Source organism: Erythrolamprus reginae, chromosome 9, assembly GCF_031021105.1.
Source record: "Erythrolamprus reginae isolate rEryReg1 chromosome 9, rEryReg1.hap1, whole genome shotgun sequence".
Classification (NCBI taxonomy): Eukaryota; Metazoa; Chordata; class Lepidosauria; order Squamata; family Dipsadidae; genus Erythrolamprus; species Erythrolamprus reginae.
In genome coordinates this window covers 53,548,149-53,573,974 of record NC_091958.1, presented here as the reverse complement: position 1 = coordinate 53,573,974, position 25,826 = coordinate 53,548,149, and the positions used below count along the sequence as shown (strand labels likewise).

Genomic DNA, 25,826 nt, shown 5'->3' with positions numbered 1-25,826 from the left:
AGAACAGTTTTGCAGGCAATCCCCCCCCCCTCCTATGTAGATGGGTTACAAGAATGGTGGAAGGTCTTAAGCATAAAACGTATCAGGAAAGACTTCATGAACTCAATCTGTATAGTCTGGAGGACAGAAGGAAAAGGGGGGACATGATCGAAACATTTAAATATGTTAAAGGGTTAAATAGGGTCCAGGAGGGAAGTGTTTTTAATAGGAAAGTGAACACAAGAACAAGGGGGCACAATCTGAAGTTAGTTGGGGGAAAGATCAGAAGCAACGTGAGAAAATATTATTTCACTGAAAGAGTAGTAGATCCTTGGAACAAACTTCCAGCAGACATGGTTGGTAAATCCACAGTAACTGAATTTAAACATGCCTGGGATAAACATATATCCATTGTAAGATAAAATACAGGAAATAGTATAAGGGCAGACTAGATGAACCATGAGGTCTTTTTCTGCCATCAGTCTTCTATGTTTCTATTAAAGTTTCTTTGTTATTAAGAATAATTTCTTAGAGAGCTGCTGTTACCTGCCCTCTCCAGATTATATTTGAATAACACAGGAAAACATAGGTGACTTTTTATTACATTCTCGTTATTTCTACACAAAACTAATTACAAAATACCTGTACAGGATTCCAAACAAACATTACACAAGACAGGAGAATAAACGCCTCTGTTATCCTTAGGAAAGTCTTATGGTTTCAAAGGCCAGTTGTCATCTCCTGGCTTGACAAGACTCTGGTTTTGAAAAGTTCCAGTCTTCTCCCATCAGCTGGGCCAACCAAGGAAGAATGTCACTAACTTCACTTTGGTGGTGAAGATATAGAACACGGTTTAATGGAGTGAGAGAGAGAAAACCTGAGTTGAGGAACGAAGAAACTCCAGAAAGAGCGAAAGGGGCAAATTCCATCCATCTTCGGGAGTAGGTCTCTTCGTGCAGTTAAATCTCCTGCAATTATATACAGAGAGAGACAGACAGACAGACAGTCATATAAACAGACAGAGACAGACAGACAGAGGCAGAGGCAGAGATAAAGAGACAGAGAGAGACAGAGCTAGAAAGAGACAGAGAGACAGAGACAGAAAGAGTGACAGAGAGAGAGAGAAAGAAAGAAAGAAAGAAAGAAAGAAAGAAAGAAAGAGGGAGGGAGGGAGAGAAAGACAGACAGAGAGAGACAGACACACAGAGAGAAAGGCAGAGAGGGAGACAGACAGAAAAAGACAGAGACAGAAAGAGACAGACAGAATGACAGACAGATAGACAGAGAGAGAGAGAAAGAGAGAGAGAGGCAGAGATAAAGAGACAGAGAGAGACACACACAGAGAGACAGAGAAAGAAAGAGACAGAGACAGAAAGAGTGACACAGAGAGAGAGAGAAAGAAAGAGGGAGAGAAAGACAGACAGAGAGAGACAGACACAGAGAGAGAAAGGCAGAGAGGGAGAGGGAGACAGACAGAAAAAGACAGAGACAGAAAGAGACAGACAGAATGACAGACAGATAGACAGAGAGAAAGAGAGAGAGACAGAGAGAGAGAGGCAGAGATAAAGAGACAGACACACACAGAGAGACAGAGACAGAAAGAGACAGAAAGAGACAGTCAGAGACACACAGAGAGAGTGACAGAGTGAGACACAGAGAGAGAGAGAATGACAGAAAAGAGAGAGACAGAGGCAGAGACACAGAGAGAAACAGAGAGAAAGACATACAGAGAGAGAGAAGGAGAAAGAGAGAAAGAAAAAGAGTTTATAACAGCCATGTAAAATCCATTTCCCAGTTTAAAAAATAATCCTTAAAAATATACAGAAACTCCAATGGGAGGGATATGTACCTCGGTTTAGGCTCTGTGGATGATCTTCAAGACGATTGGTTTTGTAGGTCTCCTGAAGATCCCATTTTTGGAAAACACCAGTGGGATCTACATCAGGAAAGATACGGACAAGTTGTATTTAAATAATGGAAAATAAAATGCAGGCAAATTCAGGGCAGAGATTCAGATCAAATCTCACCAGGCTCAAGGTTGACTCAGCCTTCCGTCCTTCCAAGGTGGGTCAAATGAGGACCCAGATTGTTGGGGACAAGAGGCTGACTCTGTAAACCACTTAGAGAGGGCTATAAAGCACTGGGAAGCAATATATAAATCTAAGTAGTATTGTCCTTCCTTCCTTCCTTCCTTCCTTCCTTGATTCCTTCCTACCTACATACCTAGCTATGTACCTACATATAGTGGTGCAATGATTATAATATTTCAGGCTAATTCTGCCCACTACCAGGAGATTGATCCTGACCATCCTTCCATCCTTCCGAGGTGGGTCAAATGAGGACCCAGATTGTGGCTGACTCTGTAAACCGCTTACAGAGGGCTGTAAAGCACTGGGAAGTGGTATATAAGTCTAAGTGGTATTGCCCTTCCTTCCTTCCTTCCTTCCATCCTTCCATCCTTCCTTCCTTCCTTCCTTCTGAGATGGGTCAAATGGGGACCCAGATTGTTAGGGACAAGAGGCTGACTCTGTAAACTGCTTACAGAGGGCTGTAAAGCACTGGAAAGTGGTATATAAGTCTAAGTGGCATTGCCCTTCCTTCCTTCCTTCCTTCCTTCCATCCTTCCTTCCTTCCTTCCTTCCTTCCTTCCTTCCTTCTGAGATGGGTCAAATGAGGACCCAGATTGATAGGGGCAAGAGGCTGACTCTGTAAACTGCTTACAGAGGGCTGTAAAGCACTGGAAAGTGGTATATAAGTCTAAGTGGCATTGCCCTTCCTTCCTTCCTTGATTCCTTCCTTCCTTCCTTCCTTCCTTCCTTGATTCCTTCCTTCCTTCCTTGATTCCTTCCTTCCTTCCTTTCTTGATTCCTTCCTACCTACATACCTAGCTATGTACCTACCTATGGTGGTGCAATGATTATAATATTTCAGGCTAATTCTGCCCACTACCAGGAGATTGATCCTGACCATCCTTCCATTCTTCCGAGGTGGATCAAATGGGGACCCAGATTGTTAGGGGCAAGAGGCTGACTCTGTAAACCGCTTAAAGAGGGCTGTAACGCATGGGAAGTGGTATATAAGTCTAAGTGGTATTGCCCTTCCTCCCTCCCTCCCTTCCTTCCTTCCTTTCTCCCTCCCTCCCTCCCTCCCTTCCTTCCTCCCTCCCTCCCTTCCTCCCTCCCTCCCTCCCTCCCTCCCTTCCTTCCTTCCTTCCTCCCTCCCTCCCTTCCTTCCTCCCTCCCTCCCTCCCTCCCTTCCTTCCTTCCTCCCTCCCTCCCTCCCTCCCTCCCTTCCTTCCTTCCTCCCTCCCTCCCTTCCTTCCTTCCTCCCTCCCTCCCTTCCTTCCTTCCTCCCTCCCTCCCTTCCTTCCTTCCTTCCTCCCTCCCTTCCTCCCTCCCTCCCTCCCTTCCTTCCTCCCTCCCTCCCTTCCCTCCTTCCTTCCTTCCAAGGTGGGTCAAATGACCCAGATTGTTGGGGGCAAGAGGCTGACTCTGTAAACCGCTTAGTGAGGGCTGTAAAAGCACTGTGAAGCAATATATAAGTCTAAAGGCGATCACTATCGCTAGTTGCGTTTCTCCCTTGTGGAGTTAGACCCACGCTAGTCAAGAAAGACAGAGACGGACCGAGAACACGGCTTTCGAATCCACGCTTATCTTCTCTTCCAACTGCCAAGCGGGAGTCAATAGGTTAAGACACCAAACTACAAACTGCATCTTCCAAACACTTGGCAGTTATATGGGCTGCAGGTGAAGCATTGCCTGCTGTCAGAGTTTTTAAACTCTCCACAATAGCTGTCTGCATGACACTTTCATTAGCTCTCCTGTCTCTGCTACGGTGAGACGAAACGGGGAGGGTGAGATTTGATGCCAACCTGTTGTTTTCTTTGTCTAGATCGGTGATTTTCAACCTTTTTTGAGCTGCGGCACATTTTTTACATATACAAAATCATGGGGCACATTGAGCGGGGGGAGAGTGGGGGGGCTAAAAAAAGTTTGGACAAAAAAATGTTATCTCTCTCTCTTCCTCCTTTCACTCTATTTCTCTCCCTCTTTCTCTCTCTTCCTTCCTTCCCCTCTCTGTCCATCCCTCTTTCTTTCTCTCTTCCTTCCTCTCCTATTTGCTCTCTTTCTATCTCTCCCTCCTTCCCAGCCTCTCTTTCTCTCTCTCTTGCTTTCTTTCTCTCTCTTTCTCTCTTGCTTTCTCTCTCTCTCTCTCTTTTGCTTTCTTTCTCTCTCTCTTTCTTGCTTTCTTTCTTTTTCTCTCTCTCTCTCTTTCTCTCTTTATCTCTCTCTCTTGCTTTCTTTCTCTCTCTCTCTTGCTTTCTTTCTTTCTCTCTCTGTCTCTTGCTTTCTTTCTCTCCCTCTTTCTCTCTCGCTTTCTGTCTCTCTCTGTCTCTTGCTTTCTTTCTCTCCCTCTTTCTTTCTCTCTCTCTCTCTTTCTCTCTCTTGCTGAGCTTTGCGGCACACCTGACCATGTCTCGCGGCACACTAATGTGCCATGGCACGCTGGTTGAAAAACACTGGTCTAGAGGAGCACATCGCTCCGTTCTTGATCCTCACCTGTGTTTCTTTGCAGGGCTGGAAAGTAAAACGTTGCATCAGGCTGGCTACAGCCGCCTTCATGGTAAGGAGGGCAAATCTCATCCCAATGCAGTTGCGTGGACCAGCTCCGAAAGGCAAGTAAGTATAAGGGTTGATTTTGTCTTTGACCTCTTTGCTGAATCTGTTGGGGACAAGCCGACATTCGGTCAATGACAGTTGTCAACCGCTGTAGGAAAAGGAGTGAGTGGCATATAAATGCAATAAATACATAAATACATAGGCAGAGCCTGGGGGAGGTGGAGTCAAGAGAGCAATCAGCCTGGAATCGTTACATGCCCACAAACAGTCTAAATCCAATCCCACTCAAATTCCCTTCGCAATTCAGTGCTCATTCTTGGGTGTAGGCATGAACAATACATCGGTTTAACTGGAAGTTTAATGCATGGTCTTGATTCTTTAAACCCAATAACCACCAAATTATTTTCAATTTATTTATTTATTTTTATTTTTAATTGCATTTATCTACCACCCAACTCCAATAGGATTCATTCCATCAATGGTTTGCCTCTCGTTTTTTAAGTTGCGTCTCTTCTGAAGCTTAATAATTAATAATAATTTATTAGATTTATTAGTGGATCCTTGAGGCATCAGACTCTTCGGGGAGGGGCAGGTTGGAAGAGTCTTAAGATGGCACCATTAGCCCTTCAAGGTAGTCCAGACCAGGTAAGCAAAACCAGGAATTACTAATCGAACTTTTACGGTAAGGTGAGTCTCGCCGGTTTGAAAACTCTTCTCGCTTCCTTTATTATTATTATTATTATTATTATTATTATTATTATTATTATTATTATTTACTGCTAACAACAGCAGTAAAACAGTACAACAAAATCCAATACTAAAAAACAGTTAAAAACCCATTATATAAAAACCAATCATACATACAAACATACCATACATAAAATTGTGAAGGCCTAGGGGGAAAGTGTATCTTAGTTCCCCCATGCCTGGCGGCAGAGGTGGGTTTTAAGCAGCTTACGAAAGGCAAGGAGGGTGGGGGCAATTCTAATCTCTGGGGGGAGTTGGTTCTAGAGGGTCGGGGCCGCCACAGAGAAGGCTCTTTTTCTGGGTCCCGCCAAGCGATATTGTTTGGTTGATGGGACCCGGAGAAGACCCACTCTGTGGGACCTAACTGGTCGCTGGGATTTGTGCGGCAGAAGGCGGTCCCGGAGATATTCTGGTCCGATGCCATGAAGGGCTTTATAGGTCATAACCAACTCTTTGAATTGTGACCGGAAATTGATCGGCAACCAATGCAGGCTGCGGAGTGTTGGTGTAACAAGGGCATATCTTGGGAAGCCCATGATTGCTCTCGCAGCTGCATTCTGCACGATCTGAAGTTTCCGAACACTTTTCAAAGATAGCCCCATGTAGAGAGCGTTACAGTAATCGAACCTTGAGGTGATGAGGGCATGAGTGACTGTGAGCAGTGACTCCCGGTCCAAATAGGGCCGCAATTGGTGCACCAGGCGAACCTGGGCAAACGCCCCCCTCGCCACAGCTGAAAGGTGTTTCTCTAATGTGAGCTGTGGATCGAGGAGGACGCCCAAGTTGCGGACCCTCTCTGAGGGGGTTAGTAATTCCCCCCCCCCCAGGGTAATGGACGGACAGATGGAATTGTCCTTGGGAGGCAAAACCCACAGCCACTCCGTCTTATCGGGGTTGAGTTTGAGTCTGTTGACACCCATCCAGGCCCCAACAGCCTCCAGGCACCGGCACATCACTTCCACTTTACGTTTATGTTCCAGAGAAATTGGAAGGATCTTTTTCTAAGATGCTTCCTCCAGCTGTATTCCCACTTTGGGTTTAGTGGTCTCTTATCAGACCATTGTTTAGGCTGTGACCACATCCTTCCATCTCCCGAAGTTATTCTCCCAGCCCGTTACAGGCCCCCAATTTCTCTGCCTTACCAACAGGCCAACTTTGACCATCGCCAAGATCACCTAACAATCTCACTGTCTGGAAGATTCAACCCAGGTTGGTGGGGGGTTTTTTACCATCAAATCATCGATTATGAGAACTGGGAGCATTTTTTTAAAAACAGACAAACATCCAAGGGTACCTTTCAGGCTTAAATCGCTCGGGTTCTGGCCAGTATTCCGGATCGTAGTGCAAGACTACAGGCGGGATGACAATACCCATGCCTTTGGGGATGGTGATTCCGTTCAATTCGATGGTGCTCTTGCACATTCTTTGAAGTCGCCCAGCAGCTGGATGCATTCGGAGGGTTTCGCTAAGGACCATATCCAGGTACTCCATTTGCACGAGGGCCTCGTAGGTGATTGGAGCCTGAGAAAGAAAGAGAGAGATTTAAAAAATCACCCCTGCTGATTTGGTCCCTAACTAATTTAACTTATGTTAATATTACTACTAGTTTTTTCTCATCATTCCTATCCCCCATGTCCTCCCAGTTATGACTGTAGGACTGTAACTTGTTGCTTGTATCCTAAGATTTTTATTAATATTGATGGTTTCCTGATTGCTTATTTGTACCCCTGTGACAATCATGAAGTGTTGGACCTCATGATTCTTGACAAATGCATCTTTTTCTTTTATGTACACTGAGAGCATCTGCACCGAAGACCAATTCCTTGTGTGTCCAATGACACTTGGCCAATAATTCTGTTCTGCTTGCTCTGTTCTGTTCTATACTCTATTCTATTCTATTCTATATTCTATTCTATTTGATTCTATATTCTATTCTATTCTATATTCTATTCTATATTCTATTCTATGTTCTATGTTCTATGTTCTATGTTCTATGTTCTATGTTCTATGTTCTATGTTCTATTCTATACTCTATATTCTATATTCTTCATTCTACATTCTACATTCTACATTCTATTCTATTCTATATAATATTCTATTCTATTTTATTCATGTCCCAAAGGTGCTTTTCCAGGGGTCAACTGGCCTTCCCTGTTTTTCTTTGAAGACATTCCGCTTCCTATCCCAGAAGCTTCTTCAGTTCTGACTGCATGGTGGCTGGAGCAATCCAGTCCCAGCTGAAGAAGCTTCGTGGTCGAGAAGCAAAATGTCTTTCAAAGAAAAACCAGAAAGTCCAGTCACCTCTTGAAAAAGCATCTTTGGGACAACCATGTCCTGAGTGATTGAGACTCTCCGTAGAAAAAGACTCATGGACTCAAGAAAGTTAACTCCTGTAGCTTTCCGGATACATTCATATGGTTGTCTCAATTACTCACATTCTGTGTTTTGAATCTCCCAGTCTGGCCTACAGACTTTGAAGTCCTTCTGTTTATTATTATTATTATTATTATTATTATTATTATTATTAATAATAATAATAATAATGACTTCAGACTGACCGAATTCTGAAGCATAACACAACAGACATTGTGATCATGGAGAAAAAGAAAGTATGGATCATCGACATTGCAATCCCAGGAGACAGCAGAATTGAGGAGAACCAGCTAGAGAAATTAGTGAAATACGAAGATCTAAAAATCGAGCTGCAACGACTCTGGCATAAGCCAGTGAAAGTGGTCCCAGTGGTACTTGGCACGCTGGGCGCAGGGCCAAAGGATCTGAATGGACATTTGAAAACCATCGGAATTGACAAAATCTCCATCTGTCAATTGCAAAAGGCCGCTTTACTGGGATCGGCAAACATAATTCGCTGCTACATCACGCAGTCCTAGGTGCTTGGGAAGCTCCCGACTGGTGATGAAATACGAAATCCAGCATAGTGATCTCGTTTGCTGTGTTGTACTGACATAATAATAATAATAATAATAATAATAATAATAATAATAATAATAATAATAATAACAACAACAATAACAACAACAATAATAATAATTAGATTTGTATGCCATCCCTCTCCGAAGACTTGGAGCGGCTCACAACAGGAATTTAGATGACAACGAGCTCCAATACTTTGTTTGTGTTTTGTATTTGTCTGTTTGTTTGTTTGTTTGTTTGTCTGTTTGTTTAGAATATATTAGTCACTCCACTCCAACAGACTCTGGAGGGCCTACAAGACTGGACCATCCATCAAAACAAATAAAAACATCAAATGAGCATCCCAGGCTGAAACCATCTTGCAAACAACAGAAATCAAGCAACACAGAGACCCTAAACAAACAATAATTCGCCAACCGCAGGCCTTGGACCCAAGCCAGGTTAGCTGGCTTGCTCTCTGAGAGGCTGGTGTATCAACAACAGCTTGTTTTGTCTCGTGTTATCACATCCCTATCGCTGCAGGTGGTGACATAGCGTTACCATGGCAACCTGCTCACTGTGGATTGCATGTTCTAAAGGGTGCCAAGAGTAAGAAGTGTTTTATCGTTCTTGTCATCATGGTGTGGTTAGCAGGCTTTCCTTAACGCTTAGAACAGCGGCTCTCAACCTTTCTAATGCCGCGACCCCTTAATACAGTTCCTCGGTTTGTGGTGACCCCCAACCATAAGTTGAGCACCAATTCTGCCTACAGAGCTTGAAGCTGATTGGCAGGAAGGTCAGAGGGATGCTCCCCACCGTAAAACACCTGATTGGTCGGATTGTAAAAATATGTTCCAAGGAGCCAGAATATTGCTGCAGTCTTGAGAAAATATAGTTTTGAGACGTCTGTGAGTATTTCTGTTTCAGATTTTCAGTTACAACTCTGTTTTGGAACCTTCCTTACCAGTTTTGCCTCTGGCTTTAAATTTTGACAGTCGGGGGACATTCTTTGTTCTAATTTTATTTATTAGATTTATTCATTCATTGATTTGATTTGATTTGATTTGATTTGATTTGATTTGATTTGATTATGACCTTTAAAGCCCTACATGGCATTGGGCCAGAAAACATCCGGAACCGCCTTCTACCGCACGAATCCGAGCGGCCAATAAGGTCCCACAGAGTTGGCCTTCTCTGGGTCCCGTCGACCAAACAATGTCGTTTGGCAGGCCCCAGGGGAAGAGCCTTCTCTGTGGCGGCCCCGGCCCTCTGGAATCAACTCCCCCAGAGATTAGAACGCCCCCCACCCTCCTTGTCTTTCGCAAATTACTCAAGACCCACCTTTGTCGCCAGGCATGGGGGAGTTAAGATATCCATTCCCCCTAGGCTATTACAAGTTATGCATGGTATGTTTGTGTGTATGTTTCGTTTTTTATAATAAGGGTTTTTTAGTTGTTTTTATTAATTGGATTGCTCATGTTGTTTTACCACTGTTGTTAGCCGCCCCGAGTCTGCGGAGAGGGGCGGCATACAAATCCAATAATAATAATAATAATAATAATAATAATAATTATTATTATTATTATTATTATTATTATTATTATTATTAGTATGCCGCCCCTCTCCATAGACTCGAGGCAGCTAATTTGTGGTTTTCAACAAGTTTGCTTGTCCAATAGACTCTTATCCTTCCCAACTCTGTACCTGAGTATTAATTGGGATTTAATTGCTGGCTGGTTGTCGAGACAGAGAGAACACTTAACATCCCAGACTATGGGAATCAAGGCGGAGTTTAATGGACATAGTTGGAAGCCTCATCGCACCAATGTTAAGTTCCACCTACCTTGTTCGGCAGAACTTCGTCAATCTCCTCCTGAAGTTTTTGCTGGATGTCAGGCTGCAGGGCCAGTTCGTATGTCAAGAAACTGAGGATGGTGCTGACCGTCTCATAGCCAGCAAAAATGAAGATAACTGCTTGAGCCAGAATCTCAGAGTCAGTCAAACCTACATGAAGAAGGAAGGGGAGAGAGAAAAGTTGAAGGCCACTTTCATATGCAAAGAAACCCTGACGTAACAAACTTTGGAGGAGATGCAGAAGAATAGGGTCAACTTTCTTTATTGATCCATTGGCGAGTCGCTCTTTGGCATTATTAATATTATATTTATTTACTTACTTACTTACTTACTTACTTACTTACTTACTTACTTACTTACTTACTTACTTATTTACTTATTTACTTATTTACTTACTTACTTACTTACTTACTTACTTACTTACTTACTTACTTACTTACTTACTTACTTACTTATTTACTTACTTACTTACTTATTAGATTTGTATGCCGCCCTCTCCATAGACTCGGGGCAGCTCACAGCAATAATAAACAATATATAACAAATCTAATAATTTAAAAGAAACACTAAAAGCCCCATTATTAAAAGCAAACATACACACAAGCATACTATACATAACTGTATAGGCCCGGGGGAGATGTTTCAATTCCCCCATGCCTGACAGCAAAGGTGGGTTTTAAGGAGTTTACGAAAGGCAAGGAGGGTGGGGGCAGTTCTAATCTCTGGGGGGAGCTGGTTCCAGAGGGTCGGGGCTGCCACAAAGAAGGCTCTTTCCCTGGGTCCCGTCAATAGTAGTTATCTATTTTTCTTTTTAATGATGAATCTAATCAATTAGAAATGGAACATTTGCATACTGAAATAACTGAAATAACAGGCAATGATCTGCATGTATATAATGAGATTTCTTTCTTTTTTATTGTATTTGAAAAACTAAATAAACATTTTTAAAAAAAGAAAAAGAAACCGATCCCTGGGCCTCATCTAAGATGCTCTGGATTCTTATATGAAGTTTTCCCTTCAAATCCACCAACTTTACTTAAAAATATTTCTGAACTGTCTCAATGCTTCCTCCCACTTTCACCGAGAAGTCGGTCTGTTTCACACGCATTGTTTTATTCATTTCCACACTAGCAGACTTAGCAAAGAAAGCTGATTCTGGTTTGGAGATGTGACCGTTGAGGATGATTTCAAATTATTACCTTTATAGGTGTGATTCACACCATTCATCTCGTGGCTTGTCAAGGAGTTTTGAGATTCTATCAGCAGATGCAAAAAATCCACTCTTCTCTGAAATAATAAGAGAATTTCAGAATCCTTTCCAAAGTAGAGTGGTATTTACACAATAGCAACAACTTCGGAGTTTTGATAACCACAATCCCCTAATTATTCTCAGGTCACTGGTTGCAACGTCGCAGTTTAATTTGAAAGGGAATTAATACAGGAAAAGATTAGATAGGCTTAAACCTAACATGGAAGGCTATGTTTTATTTTAAATCTAAGCAAAAAAAAAAAAGGGTTGATCCTGCCCAGGATAGAACCACGTCTGAGCCAATCGAAACCCCATATAATCTAATGTATTGATGGCATTGCTTTGCACAAGAAGCCCAGTATGTAAAAAAAAAAAAACATTGTTAGATTATGATTTTTCCTAGGCTGTAATTGAAATGTCCCAAATCCTGAAGCCTTAGCACCATTCTTATTCTTAATTCTTATTTCCCAAAAAGTAAATAAAATAAACAGACAGGCCCCTTGTTAGTGAGATAAGAAAGCTTACCCAACACTTCTCTAAAGCAGCCTTTTCAGCTTAATAACAGAGTTGGAACTGGTTGGGTTTAGCAATATAGAACACCAACCCACAATGTATGCTTAAATGTATTGAAACACTATTGCTTTAAGCGTTAGTGCTATGGACTGCCAGAAGAGGGAGCCAGAGGCATGGCTCTTTCTCTCTCTCTTTCTCTTTCTCTCTCTCTCTCTCTCCCTCTCTCTGACTGCTGTAGTATAAACTATATGTTTCTATTAACCATTCCACTGGTTAATTGTTCTAACTGTCAGGAAATTTCTCCTCATTTCTAGGTTGCTTATTATTTATTTATTTGTTTGTTTGTTTACTTATTTATTTTGATTTTTATGCCACCCTTCTCCTTGACTGATTAATTAATTTTTAAAAAGTAACAAAATAATTAATTAAAATTAATTAATTTAAAAAATCAAATTAATTGATTGATTGATTGATTGATTTAATTACTTGATTGATTGATTGATTCAATTTTTGTGCTACCTTTCTCCTTAGATTCAGGGTGGCTTACAACATGTTAGCAATAGCACTTTTTTAAGAGAGCCAGCCTATTGCCCCCATAATCCGGGCCCTCATTTTACCCACCTCGGAAGGATGGAAGGGCTGATGGAAGAGATGGTGATGAGATTTGAACCTACAGATCTACAGTCAGTTTCAGTGGCCTGCAGTACATCACTCTACCTGCTGCGCCACCCCGGCTCTAATTAGTTTAAGTTAGATTAGTTTCCACCCATTGCTTCTTGTTCTACCCTTAGGTGCTTTGGAGAATAGCTTGACTCCTTCTTCTTTGTGTCAACCCCTGAGATATTGGAAGACTGCTATCATGTCTCCCCTGGCCCTTCTTTGCATTGGACTAGCCATGCCCAGTTCCTGCAACTGTTCTTTGCATGTTTTAGCCTCCGGTCCCCTAAGCATTTTGTTGCTTTTTGAGTTCCTCAAATATTGGAAGACTGCCGTCATGTCTCTTTGTTTATGATGAACCATGAAACTAATTAGCTTGGAAAAGATTACAATTCCCGATTCTTGGTGGATATTTTTTTTCCCAGAATTAACTTAATAGTTGAGGCTTCTCCTGTACCTTTTCACCCTCCTGGGACCTCTTCTCTTTAATTTTTTGAATGGACCTCGTGAAGAACTCTGTGGATTCAGTGGAAAAAAAGCTGAAATTCATCTTCTCAAGAAGAGGCATCATCCATGGGGCAACATCTGGAAAGAGAGGGGTAACTGTTAGAGGAACCCTACAGATGTCATGAGAAACACATCAGATCAAATTTATTAGAGTCATTGATGAAAACAAATAAAAACACTCAGTAAATACACAACCAAAAGAAGATAAAATGATAAATAACAGATAAAATCCATGATAAAATCCACTCTATCAATTACACATGATCAATACTACAATTGGATGAGAAGAGGGAGGGATGGATGGAGGGTTGGATAGATGGATTGATGGATTGATAGGTAGGTAGATGATAGGTAGGTAGATAGATAGGTAGGTAGATAGGTAGGTAGGTAGGTAGGTAGGTAGGTAGATAGATAGATAGATAGATAGATAGATAGATAGATAGATAGATAGATAGATAGATAGATAGAAATATAAGAAGAGCCAGGTTGAATCGGGCCAAAGCCCATCGAGTCCAGCATTCTGTGTCACATAGTGGCCCACCAATTGTCCATGGGGATCTTGAGCAGAAAGAGAAGGCAAGACCCTCCCTTTCCCTTGACCCCCAAAAAATGGTACACAAGGGAACCCTGCCTGCCTCAACCAACATAGAGGCGGCACTTGGACATCCGTTTCAATAACCATCTAGGATACACTTCACATCCATGAATCTGTCCAATCCTGCCTTGAAGCTCTCCAGGCTGACAGCTGTCATGACCTCTTCTGGAAGTGAATCCCATCAACCAAGGACCCTCTGGGTGAAAAAATATTTCCCTTTATTTGTCCTCACTTTCTTCCCTATGAGCTTTAGGGAGGGCCCCCTCGTCCTAGTATTGTGTGATAGAGAAAATATCCTATATAGAAAATATTTTCTATCCTATGCATGATTTTATGCACTTTGATCAAGTCAGATAGGTAGGTAGGTAGATAAAGAAAGAAAGAAAGAAAAAGAAAGAAAGAAAGACAAATAGATAAATTGCTAAATCTTGTCAGAGGTTACAAAGGATGATGAAGGTAGAGTCAACCTACATGATAAAATAAACAGCGGAGAAAGCAAGCCAATGGTCAGCAATTTCTGTGCCTGTTGGACAAAGGGGTCTTTGGGATTGCTGATGGAATCCGTGTTGACACCAAAAGAGGTGCTTGTGATGACGTCCATGCTGTAGGCACCGAAGATTCTGGATAAATGCAAGACACAAGTGGTCAAAATAAGGAAAAAGAAGAAGGAACGAGGCCCTCAAAGGCCCATCTGTGTATCTATCTATCTAATCTACACGTCGAATTTTTATGTCTGGAACATTTTCTTTAGGTGATCTGGATCTGTTTGTAAACATCTGCTAGATATCAGTGTGCTCTTTGATCTAGATTTACAACATTTGGATCTAGGACATGAACTTTGAGACCTGGGTTTTATGCTTAATCAGCGTTTTGAAGCACTAGGCGACCTACTCCAGCAGAGATTACTTTGTCTTCTAAAATGGGATCTTGATCTACTGCCAGATTACAGATTAACAGAATTGAAAGGGACTTTGTGGGTCAACAGCCAGGCTGGGGAATTCTGGGAGTTGAAGTTCACAAGTCTTAAAGTTGCCAAGATTGGAGACCCCTGACTTAGGCGACCTTTCTGGCTTCTTTCAACTCTATCATTCATAGCTGGCTGAGGAATTCTGGGAGTTGAAGTCCACAAGTCTTAAAGTTGCCAATATTGGAGACCCCTGACTTAGGCGACCTTTCTGGCTTCTTTCAACTCTATCATTCATAGCTGGCTGAGGAATTCTGGGAGTTGAAGTCCACAAGTCTTAAACGTTGCCAAGATTAGAGACCCTGTCCTAGAGCACAATCCTATAGGGCAGTGAGGGCGAACCTTTTGTGGTTCGTGTGCCAAAAGGGGTGTGCATTGGTGTGCTAGCAGGCATACCCCTCCCTTCCCCACACATATGCACAATCCCCTATACTGCCCCCCCCCCTACACATGCTCATAGGCCTTTCTGAAATCTGGTAGGTGAAAAAAATATCCAAAGGGCAAACCGGAAGTTCGGGAAAACACAGTTCTGCTTTGCAGTTATGGTATTTTTTGCACTCCGGAGGGTTGGGGGAAGTTTCCTGAAGCTTCAGAGTGCAAAAAATAGCACAACAGGCAAACCGGAAGTTTAGAAAATGCACTTCCGGTTTGCCCATTGTGCTGTTTTTTGCACTCCGGGGCTTCAGGAAGCTTCCCTGAACCCTCCGGAGTGCAAACAACAGCACAATGGCAAACAGGAAGTGCATTTTTCTGAACTTCCGGTTTGTCTGTTGGGGGATTTTTGGCAAAATCTTATGTGCTCTCTGATATGGTTCCATGTGCCATCTGTGGCACATGTGCTGTAGGCTCACCGTCATGGCTATAGGCTATCCATGGTCATCTGCTGAGAAGTTGGTATACTACTAACAAAAGATTTAAGTGCCAAAGCCCACTGCAACACTATAGCCAAGAAGGCTTCAAGAGTTGTAAACCTAATCCTACGTAGCTTCTGCTCTGGCAATCTCTCACTACTTACCAGAGCTTACAAAACTTTTGCCAGACCCATCCTCGAATACAGCTCATCTGTTTGGAACCCATATCGCATCTCAGACATTAACACGCTTGAAAATGTCCAAAGATCCTTCACCAGAAGAGCCCTTCACTCCTCCACTCGAAATAGAACACCCTACGAGACTAGACTTTCAATCCTGGGCCTAGAAAGCCTTGAACTAAGATGCCTTAAACAAGATCTAAGTATTGCCCACAAGATCATATGCTGCAACGTCCTGCCTGTCGGCGACTACTTCAGCTTCAACCACAACAACACAAGAGCACACAACAGATTTAAACTTAATATTAACCGCTCCAAACTTGACTATAAAAAATATGACTTCAGTAACCGAGTTGTCGAAGCGTGGAACTCATTACCGGACTCCATAGTGTCATCCCCAAACCCCCAACACTTTACCCTTAGATTATCTACGGTTGACCTATCCAGATTCCTAAGAGGTCAGTAAGGGGCGAGTACAAGTGCACTAGAGTGCCTTCCGTCCCCTGTCCTATTTCTCTCCTATATCTCCTATACCTTTCTTCTGTTCTTTCATTGATATGTTCTATTCCTATATCTTCTTTTCTATTATTTCTTAGATATATTTTAATATGAGTATCTCCTCTATAACCTTCATCATGTATTTTACTATGAGTATATAGATATATACCCACTAAAACCCTCATTGTGTATTGGACAAAATAAATAAATAAATAAAAATAAGTTTTTTGTTGCTATCATCCTCATGTTTCTTCTTTCCCACTAGCGGTCCAGGTTCCTCAGGAAGTGAGTTTCCAAACAAAGGACCGTCCAGAGATGGACGGCCCAGCCCACCCCAGCCCACACGGTCCGACTGTTACTCACTCTTTAACGTTGACCAGTTCGTCTCGGTCAGCTTTCTTCTGCAAAAAGGCTAATAAATTTTCCACATAGTTCTGAATGATGGGAAGCATCTGAGGGAGAAGAAGAGGATGGAGAAACATAAAATGCGAGTGAGGGAGAGAAAGAAAGAGAGGCTCTCGTTTTGTCCCACAGCAAAAGTCAGGGTTTGGGGTCACAGCCTCCTCTTACTCCTCACCTCTTTTAGCCTTCCACTGGTGAAAGTGGGTGAGAGCACCGTCCGAATCCTCTTCCAATGGTCATCTTCTGCTGTCACAATGGATGTCTTTAACTGGCCCCGTGGAAGAAAATTCTAAGGACCACATTTGGAGAAAGAGAGAAAAATGGATGTGGAGGTCTTCACTAGACAAGACATGCCCCTTCCTGCAACTGTCAGAACATTTGCAAAGTTGGAACTCACCCCACGATTCAGGAAGGCAGAATAACTTTCTTTTACCAGTACAATTTTAATTATTTCAGGGTCTGTTATAGCCAGCATCGGCTGCCGTCCGTCATAAGTCCTAGAATGAGTGGTCGATGGGTAAGCTGAAGTCTGGCAAGAGTTGCATACTATATCTAAATACAGTGATCCCTCGATTTTCACGATCTCGATCTTCGCGAAACGCTATATCGCGATTTTTCAAAAAATATTAATTAAAAATATTTTCCCACCCGATGACGTCACTCTCTTCCTTTCTCATCTTTCTTTCTCTCTCTCTTTCTCTATCTTGCTTCTTCCTCTCTCTCACTCTCTTCCTCCCTCTCTCATCTCTTTCTTTCCTTCTCTCTCTTTCTCTATCTCTCCCCCTCTTGCTCTCGAGCGGCGGGCGGCGGGCGGGCGAGCGGCGGGCGGGCAGCAGCGAGGAGCCGAAGATCGGGGTTTCCCCTTTGCGTGGGCGGCGGGGAAACCCCGATCTTCGGCTCCTTGCTGCTGCCGCGCTGCCAAGCAGATCAGCTGCTGGGCGGCCGAAGGAACCTTCCCTGGGTCTTCCCCGCCGCCCACGCAAACTCCACCATCTGCGCATGCGCGGCCATGGAAAAAAGGGCGCGCATGCGCAGATGGTGTTTTTACTTCCGCACCACTATATCGCGAAAAATCGATTATCGCGAGGGGTCTTGGAACGGAACCCTCGCGATAATCGAGGGATCACTGTATATCTATATATCTATCTATATATAGATATATCTATATCTAAAGATGTAGATGAAGATGTTAAAGTTGATGTAGAGATAAAGATAAAGATGATGAAGATGGTGAAGGTGAAGATGAAGGTGGTGAAGGTGAAGATAAAGATGGTGAAGATGAAGATGAAGGTGAAGGTGAAAGTGAAGGTGAAGATAGTGAAGATGGTGAAGATGGTGAAGATGAAGGTGAAGATGAAGGTGAAGGAGGTGAAGGTGCTGAAGATGAAGGTGCTGAAGATGAAGGTGAAGGTGAAGAAGCTGAAGGTGAAGTTGAAAGTGAAGGTGAAGGTGAAGGAGAAGATGGTGAAGGTGAAGATGAAGGTGAAGGTGAAGATGGTGAAGATGAAGATGAAGGTGAAGGTGAAGGTGAAGGTGAAAAAGGTGAAGGTGAAAGTGAAGATGAAGATGTAGATAAAATGTTGTTGATGTTGATGTAGAGATAAAGATAAAGATGATAAAGATGTAGATGAAGATGTTAAAGTTGATGTAGAGATAAAGATAAAGATGATGAAGATGGTGAAGGTGAAGATAAAGATGGTGAAGGTGAAAGTGGAGGTGAAGGTGAAGGAGAAGATAGTGAAGATGGTGAAGATGGTGAAGATGAAGGTGAAGGTGAAGATGAAGGTGAAGGTGAAGGTGAAGGTGAAGAAGGTGAAGGTGCTGAAGATGAAGGTGCTGAAGATGAAGGTGAAGGTGAAGGTGAAGAAGGTGAAGGTGAAGGTGAAGATGAAGATGAAGATGAAGATGGTGAAGATGAAGATGAAGGTGAAGGTGAAAAAGGTGAAGGTGAAAGTGAAGATGAAGATGTAGATAAAATGTTGTTGATGTTGATGTAGAGATAAAGATAAAGATGATAAAGATGAAGATAAAGATAGTTAAAGATAAAAATAGTTAAGGATAAAGATGTTGATCTTGATCTTGATCTTGATGTTGAAGTTGATGTAGAGATAAAGATAAAGATGATGAGGATGATGAAGATAAAGATGTAGAGATAAAGATGCAGATGCAGATATATATATATATATATAGATAGATAGATAGATAGATAGATAGATAGATAGATAGATAGATAGAGATGATAGAGACAGAGATAGAGAGATATGATTCATGTATCAATCCCTTTGCTCATATCCACAAACAAAGGGGAACAAACACAGAAAGTTTGCCAGTCGAAAAAAAGGAAAAGAAATCAATACTCACCCCCAAATTTTACCATATTTTTTAAAACAGTCTACATCAAAATTGGATCTTCCCTGTAAGAGAAAAAAAAATTAAGAAAATGAGCGTCAAAGGCAAAATCTCCCTTTGCAGCTGCGAGATCCCCTCGCTTGCCCGTCATCCCTTGCCATAAAATTCACCACACAGACTTGAACATGTGCCAATACAAACAACCTGCAAAACTTACATGGCGATACCCGAAAGCGGTACCGATGAACGGAAAAGGCATCGGGCCTGGAATACCCAACTTCCGGAAGACTCCGTAAGGCCAGGTCCCATATCTGTTAATTTTTAAAGACAATTTTTCAGGGTTCAGGAGAATTTGAATTTGGCTAAAGAAGTTAGGGATGCAAGGAAAGACTTTTTTAAAGAGTTTGTTTATATATTGTCACAATACATACGCAAGTGCTTAGTGAACTGGATATTGTTTGGATCATTTTAATTATATATAATAATACTTTTCCCACACCTAATTTCTACCTCTACTATCCAACTATTTATAGAACAAGTGACTACCAATGACTATCTGCACGTCTGAAAGAACCAGAAGAAGAAGAAGAAGAAGAAGAAGAAGAAGAAGAAGAAGAAGAAGAAGAAGAAGAAGAAGAAGAGGAAGAAGAAGAGGAAGAAGAAGAAGAAGAAGAAGAAGAAGAAGAAGAAGAAGAAGAAGAAGAAGAAGAAGAAGAAGAAGAAGAAGAGGAAGAAGTTGTTTGTTGGTATATTACAATCCCAACATTCTTCCTAAACTCCCATCACTGATAAAATTTGTTTGTTTGTTTGTTTACTTGTCAAACATGAATAGGATAGTAGTAGTTTATATAAACATAACATAAGTAGTATAATAATAATAATAATAATAATAATAATAATAATAATAATAATAATAATAATAATAGGACAATAGGACAGGGACAGTAGGCACAGTGATGCATCTATGCATGCCCCTTGCAGACCTCCTAGAAATGGGGAAAGGTCAACTTTAGACAATCTAAGGTTGAAGATTTTGGGGGTTGGGGAAGAAATGCCATCACTCTGCTAAATAAATAATTCCCTCACCAGTGCCAAACCATTCACTAAGGCTGCATTATTATTATTATTAGTCTTCTCATCATTCCTATTACCGCTGTCCTCCCACTTAGGACTGTATGACTGTAACTTGTTGCTTGTATCATTATAATTTATATTGATATGGATTTGACCCCTATGACAATCATTAAGTGTTGTACCACTTGATTTTTGACAAATGTCTCTTTTTCTTTTATGTACACTGAGAGCATCTGCACCAAAGACAAATTCCTTGTGTGTCTAGTTGGCCAATAAAGAATGCTATTCTATTCTATTTATTATTCATTTATTAATTATACTCCGCCCCTCTTTGTGGATTCATATTCATATTCTATTCTATAGAATATTCTATAGACTAGACTATAGTCTAGTCTAGTCTATCTGTAGTTGCAACAGGAACCTACATGGGCATTACACTGAAGAGTAGGATATGGCCAATTTAACCCCCTCACTCACGTATCACATCCCAGGCAAGAAGGGGGGAAAATTATCTATTTTAGTTCTGCAAAACTGCCAACAGATCACTGCATTGCTTGAAGCACCACTCGGGTTCTGCTGCTGATTGAAACAAAATAAAAGTTGCATTCTGCTTGAGAGAAATTTGCTTAGCTGTTAATATTTTTTTTTTAAAAAATGACAATGGCAGCTCTTCATACAGAACGCAAGGTTGGAATGCGGAGATCTTCCAAAAGCTTTCCCAGAGGCAGTCCAACATGTTAACTCGGGAAGTAAGCATTTAATCTGGCAAGATATATATACATTTATATAATACACACACACAAAAACACACACACGCGCAACATATTTTTGCTGCTGATGAAAATATATATATACAGTGATACCTTGTCTTACAAACTTAATTGGTTCCGGGACGAGGTTCTTAAGGTGAAAAGTTTGTAAGACGAAACAATGTTTCCCATAGGAATCAATGGAAAAGCGATTAATGCGTGCAAGCCCAAAATTCACCCCTTTTACCAGCCAAAGCGCCCATTTTTGCACTGCTGGGATTCCCCTGAGGCTCCCCTCCATAGGAAACCCCACCTCCGGACCTCTGTGTTTTTGCAATGCTGCGATTTCACTGAGGCTCCCCTCTCTGGGAAACCCCACCTCCGGACTTCCGTTGCCAGCGAAGTGCCCTTTTTTGCGCTGCTGGGATTCCCCTGCTGGGATTCCCTTGCAGCATCACAAAAACCTGGAAGTCCGGAGGTGGGGTTTCCCATGGAGGGGAGCCTCAGGGGAATCCCAGCAGCGCAAAAATGGGTGCTTCGCTGGCAACGGAAGTCCGCAGGAGGGGCATCCCAGCGGCGGCGGTGGGTTTGTAAGGTGAAAATAGTTTGTAAGAAGAGGCAAAAAAATCTTAAACCCCAGGTTTGTATCTCAAAAAGTTTGTATGACGAGGCGTTTGTAAGATGAGGTATCACTGTATATATATATCTGTGTGTGTGTGTGTGTGTTTCTGTGCTTGCAACAGCTTCCTCCATGCTTTCTGCTATAATGATGCTGAAAGGCTTTTTAATAAGCACTGGACGTTGATAAGCAAAGACTTCTGCTGGTTCTGCAGAAATCTTCAGAGAGAGATAACCTCGAGGTAAAACCAATCATTTCATAAAGAAAGAGGGGACCCAGCTAGAAAGAAGTCTTAAAAGCTTGAGCAAATATATATATATATATATATATATATATATATATATATATATATATATATCATTTTTTTAAAAAAGAAAAAGAAAGATAGGTTTCCTTTTAGACCTTCCACCGGCTCAAGGCAAAAAGGAAAAGTGGGGAGAAGAGGGAAAAATAAAAAATGCAACTCGAGGCATATTTCTGGCTGAGAGATCAGCGCTGAGCTAGCTTTTCTGGAGGTGTCCATCTGCAAAGTTCTCATGCTTCGGTCTGAACTTCCTACTGGTTCCTCATCTTAGAAGTCTGACGGCAGAAAAAGACCTCATGGTCCATCTAGTCTGCCCTTATACTATTTTCTGTATTTTATCTTAGGATGGATCTATGTTTATCCCAGGCATGTTTAAATTCAGTTACTGTGGATTTATCTACCACGTCTGCTGGAAGTTTGTTCCAAGGATCTACTACTCTTTCAGTAAAATAATATTTTCTCATGTTGCTTTTGATCTTTCCCCCAACTAACTTCAGATTGTGTCCCCTTGTTCTTGTGTTCACTTTCCTATTAAAAACACTTCCCTCCTGGACCTTATTTAACCCTTTAATATATTTAAATGTTTCGATCATGTCCCCCCTTTCCCTTCTGTCCTCAAGACTATACAGATTGAGTTCATTAAGTCTTTCCTGATATGTTTTATGCTGAAGACCTTCCACCATTCTTGTAGCCCGTCTTTGGACCCGTTCAATTTTGTCAATATCTTTTTGTAGGTGAGGTCTCCAGAACGGAACACAGTATTCCAAATGTGGTCTCACCAGCATTCTATATAGCGGGATCATAATCTCCCTCTTCCTGCTTGTTATACCTCTAGCTATGCAGCCAAGCATCCTACTTGCTTTCCCTACCACCTGACTGCACTGTTCACCCATTTTGAGACTGTCAGAAATCACTACCCCTAAATCCTTTTCTTTTGAAGTATTTGCTAACACAGAACTGCCAATACAATACTCAGATTGAGGATTCCTTTTCCCCAAGTGCATTATTTTACATTTGGAAACATTAAACTGCAGTTTCCATTGCTTTGACCATTTATTTAGTAAAGCTAAATCATTTACCATATTACAGACGCCTCCAGGAATATCAACCCTATTGCTCTATTTGGTTTTAGGAAGGCCACACCTGCAAGGTAGGTGGATTCAATGGTGGATGGTGGAGGGTCTAAAGTTTAAAGCAGTGATGGTGAACCTTTTTTCCCTCGGGTGCTGAAAGAGCATGGGCACATGCTATCATGCATGTACGAGTGCTCACACCCATAATTCAATGCCAGGGTAGGGTGAAAACAGCTTCCTCTGCCCTCCAGAGGCACTCTGGAGGATGGAAATGGCCTGTTTCCCAACTTCTGGTGGGCCCAGTAGGCTCCTCCCCAGGCTTCCCTGGAGCCAGGAGGGGTGGGAAGGTACAAACGCCCTCCCCCATCCCCCCCGGAGGCTCTCTGGAAGCCAAAAATGCCCTCCCAGAGCCTCTGTGCAAGCCAAAAATCAGCTGGCCGGCACACACATGAACGTTGGAGTTGAGCTGGGGCAATGGTGTGCCAGCAGATATGGTTCTGGGTGGCACCTGTGGCACCCGTGCCATAGGTTCACCATCATTGCAATAGACTCTCACCCACAAGATTATATGTCTTTCTTTATGCTATAGAATGCGAGCCCCAGCAGCAAAGAAGGCTGAAATCAGAATAGAATGGAATGGAATGGAATAGAATAGAATAGAATAGATGGAATGGAATGGAATGGAATGGAATAGAATAGAATAGAATAGAATAGATGGAATGGAATAGAATAGAATAGAATAGAATAGAATAGATGGAATGGAATAGAATAGAATAGAATAGATGGAATGGAATGGAATAGAATAGAATAGAATAGAATAGAATATAATTTTTTATTGGCCAAGTGTGAGTGGACACACAAGGAATTTGTCTTTGGTGCAGATGCTCTCAATGTACAAATAGACAAGATCCATTTGTCAAGAATCATGAGGTGCAACACTTAAGGGTTGGAAGGGACCTTGGAGGTCTGCTAGTCTAACCGCCTACCTAGGCAGGAAACCCTACACCACTTCAGAGAAAAGGTCATCCAACATCTTCTTAAAAATTTTCCAGCATTCACAAATCCAGGTGGCAAGCTGTTCCACTGACCAACAGTTCCGACTGTCAGGAAATTTCTCCTTAGGCCTAAGTTGCTTCTCTCCTTCATTAGTTTCCACCCATTGCTTCTTGCCTTACGCTCAAGTGCTTTGGAGAATAGCTTGACCCAAGGGCAGGTTCCACTTACTGGCATACCAGTGCAATGCACGCCCATGCTGGCAATTTGTGCACTCACAAACACACACACACACACACCTGAGCACGTAATTTTGCTTCTGCAAATGTGCGGAAGCAAAAAAGGACCCGAAATTTTGAAAAGGAAGATGGCGGACCACCGAAGATGGCACCAGAGCGGTCGTGCACAAATTGCACAATCTGCGGGCCACTTTCGGAATGGCGCCCCTAGCGTACCGGTAGGAACCCATCCCTGGCTTGACCCCCTCCTCTCTGTGACAGCCCCTGAGACATTGGAACACTGCTATCATGTCTCCCCTGGTCCTCCTTTTAATTATCCATGCAGGCAGAGAAAGACATCATGGCACCGGACCAGATTATCTCATGGACCGCCTTCTGCTACACGAATCCCAGCGACCAGTTAGGTCCCACAGAGTGGGTCTTCTCCGGGTCCCGTCAACTAAACAATGCCACTTGGCGGGACCCAGGGGAAGAGCCTTCTCTGTGGCGGCCCTGGCCCTCTGGAACCAACTCCCCCCAGAGATTAGAATTGCCCCCACCCTCCTTGCCTTTCGTAAGCTACTTAAAACCCACCTCTGCCGCCAGGCATGGGGGAATTGAGATACTCTTTCCCCCTAGGCCTTTACAATTTTATGCATGGTATGTCTGTATGTATGTTTGGTTTTTTATAATAATGGGTTTTTAATTGTTTTTAGTATTGGATTATTATTATATGCTGTTTTATTATTTATTTATTTATTTATTTATTTATTATTTAGATTTGTATGCCGCCCTTCTCCGCAGACTCAGGGCGGCTCACAACAAAATAAAACAATTCATGACAAATCTAAATTATAATTTAAAATATTTTTTAAAAACCATTTACTAAGCAAACATACATACAAACATACCATGCATAAATTGTATATGCCCGGGGGAGATGTCTCAGTTCCCCCATGCCTGACGACAAAGGTGGGTTTTAAGGAGCTTACGAAAGGCAAGGAGAGTAGGGGCAGTTCTAATCTCTGGGGGGAGTTGGTTCCAGAGAATCGGGACCGCCACAGAGAAGGCTCTTCCCCTGGGGCCCGCCAACCGACATTGTTTAGTTGACGGGACCCGGAGAAGGCCCACTCTGTGGGACCTAACTGGTCGCTGGGATTTGTGCGGCAGAAGGCATTCTCGGAGATATTCTGGTCCAATGCCATGAAGGGCTTTAAAGGTCATATTGCTGTTAGCCGCCCTGAGTCTTCGAAGAGGGGTGGCATACAAATCCAATAAATGAATGAATGAATGAATGAATGAATGAATGAATAAAGAAAGAAAGAAAGAAAGAAGGAAAGAAAGAAAGAAAGAAAGAAAGAAAGTTTTACTTACAACATCAGAAGGCCAATGAACAAACCCAGAAGTGCCCACGTCTCTCCTGAGAAATATGGAAGATGCTCCATCCTGGACTTCTCCTTTTGGAAAGATTGATGGTCCGAGGGGGCAAAAAGATTGACAGAAAGTACCCCTGGTTCCAATGGTTGAGAACCCACCGCTCCTCTTTGCTTTTAAAGTCAAGACTCAAGAGTTGTGAAATAGTTGTGAAAGGTACTATTTAGTTCATGAACCAAAGTAGTGCCAGAGAAGGCTTAACACAGCTGTCCAATCACAGTTCACCTGAGCCAATATTAAACTCTGGGGGTGAAACGGTCTTGAAAATAATTGACCGAGATAACCGTTGAAATAGAAATTCAGCAAAAACATGTGATATGTGATTTGTGATTTGTATTTTTTTGTGAGCCGCTCCAAGTCTTCGGAGAGGGGCGGCATACAAGTCTAATAAATTATTATTATTATTATTATTATTAATTATTAAATATATATACTGTGTGTATATATATATGTGTGTTTTCGTAGATTTTCACGGGTACAGGTATG

At 42.2% G+C, this 25,826-nt stretch overlaps 1 protein-coding gene across 2 annotated transcripts; it reads right to left on the bottom strand.

Annotated features, from left to right (window-relative positions):
- Nucleotides 1-563: 563 nt before the first annotated feature.
- On the bottom strand, nt 564-25,474 carry LOC139172336 (cytochrome P450 3A24-like). 2 transcript variants are annotated; one of them, XM_070761349.1, is made up of 14 exons: nt 25,281-25,474; nt 19,094-19,187; nt 18,889-18,941; nt 16,925-17,024; nt 16,703-16,816; nt 16,489-16,577; nt 14,105-14,253; nt 12,989-13,116; nt 11,312-11,399; nt 10,102-10,262; nt 6,640-6,866; nt 4,539-4,701; nt 1,829-1,915; nt 564-947 (listed from the first exon to the last, which is right to left on the bottom strand). In XM_070761349.1, exons 1-13 carry the CDS (start codon nt 25,349-25,351, stop codon nt 1,835-1,837), a joined length of 1,518 nt encoding a protein of 505 aa, XP_070617450.1. In that variant the 5' UTR covers nt 25,352-25,474; the 3' UTR covers nt 564-947; nt 1,829-1,834. The 2 variants fall into 2 exon arrangements, with proteins under 2 accessions (XP_070617450.1, XP_070617451.1); XM_070761350.1 differs by having other exon boundaries at nt 564-1,053; nt 25,281-25,471.
- Nucleotides 25,475-25,826: the final 352 nt, after the last annotated feature.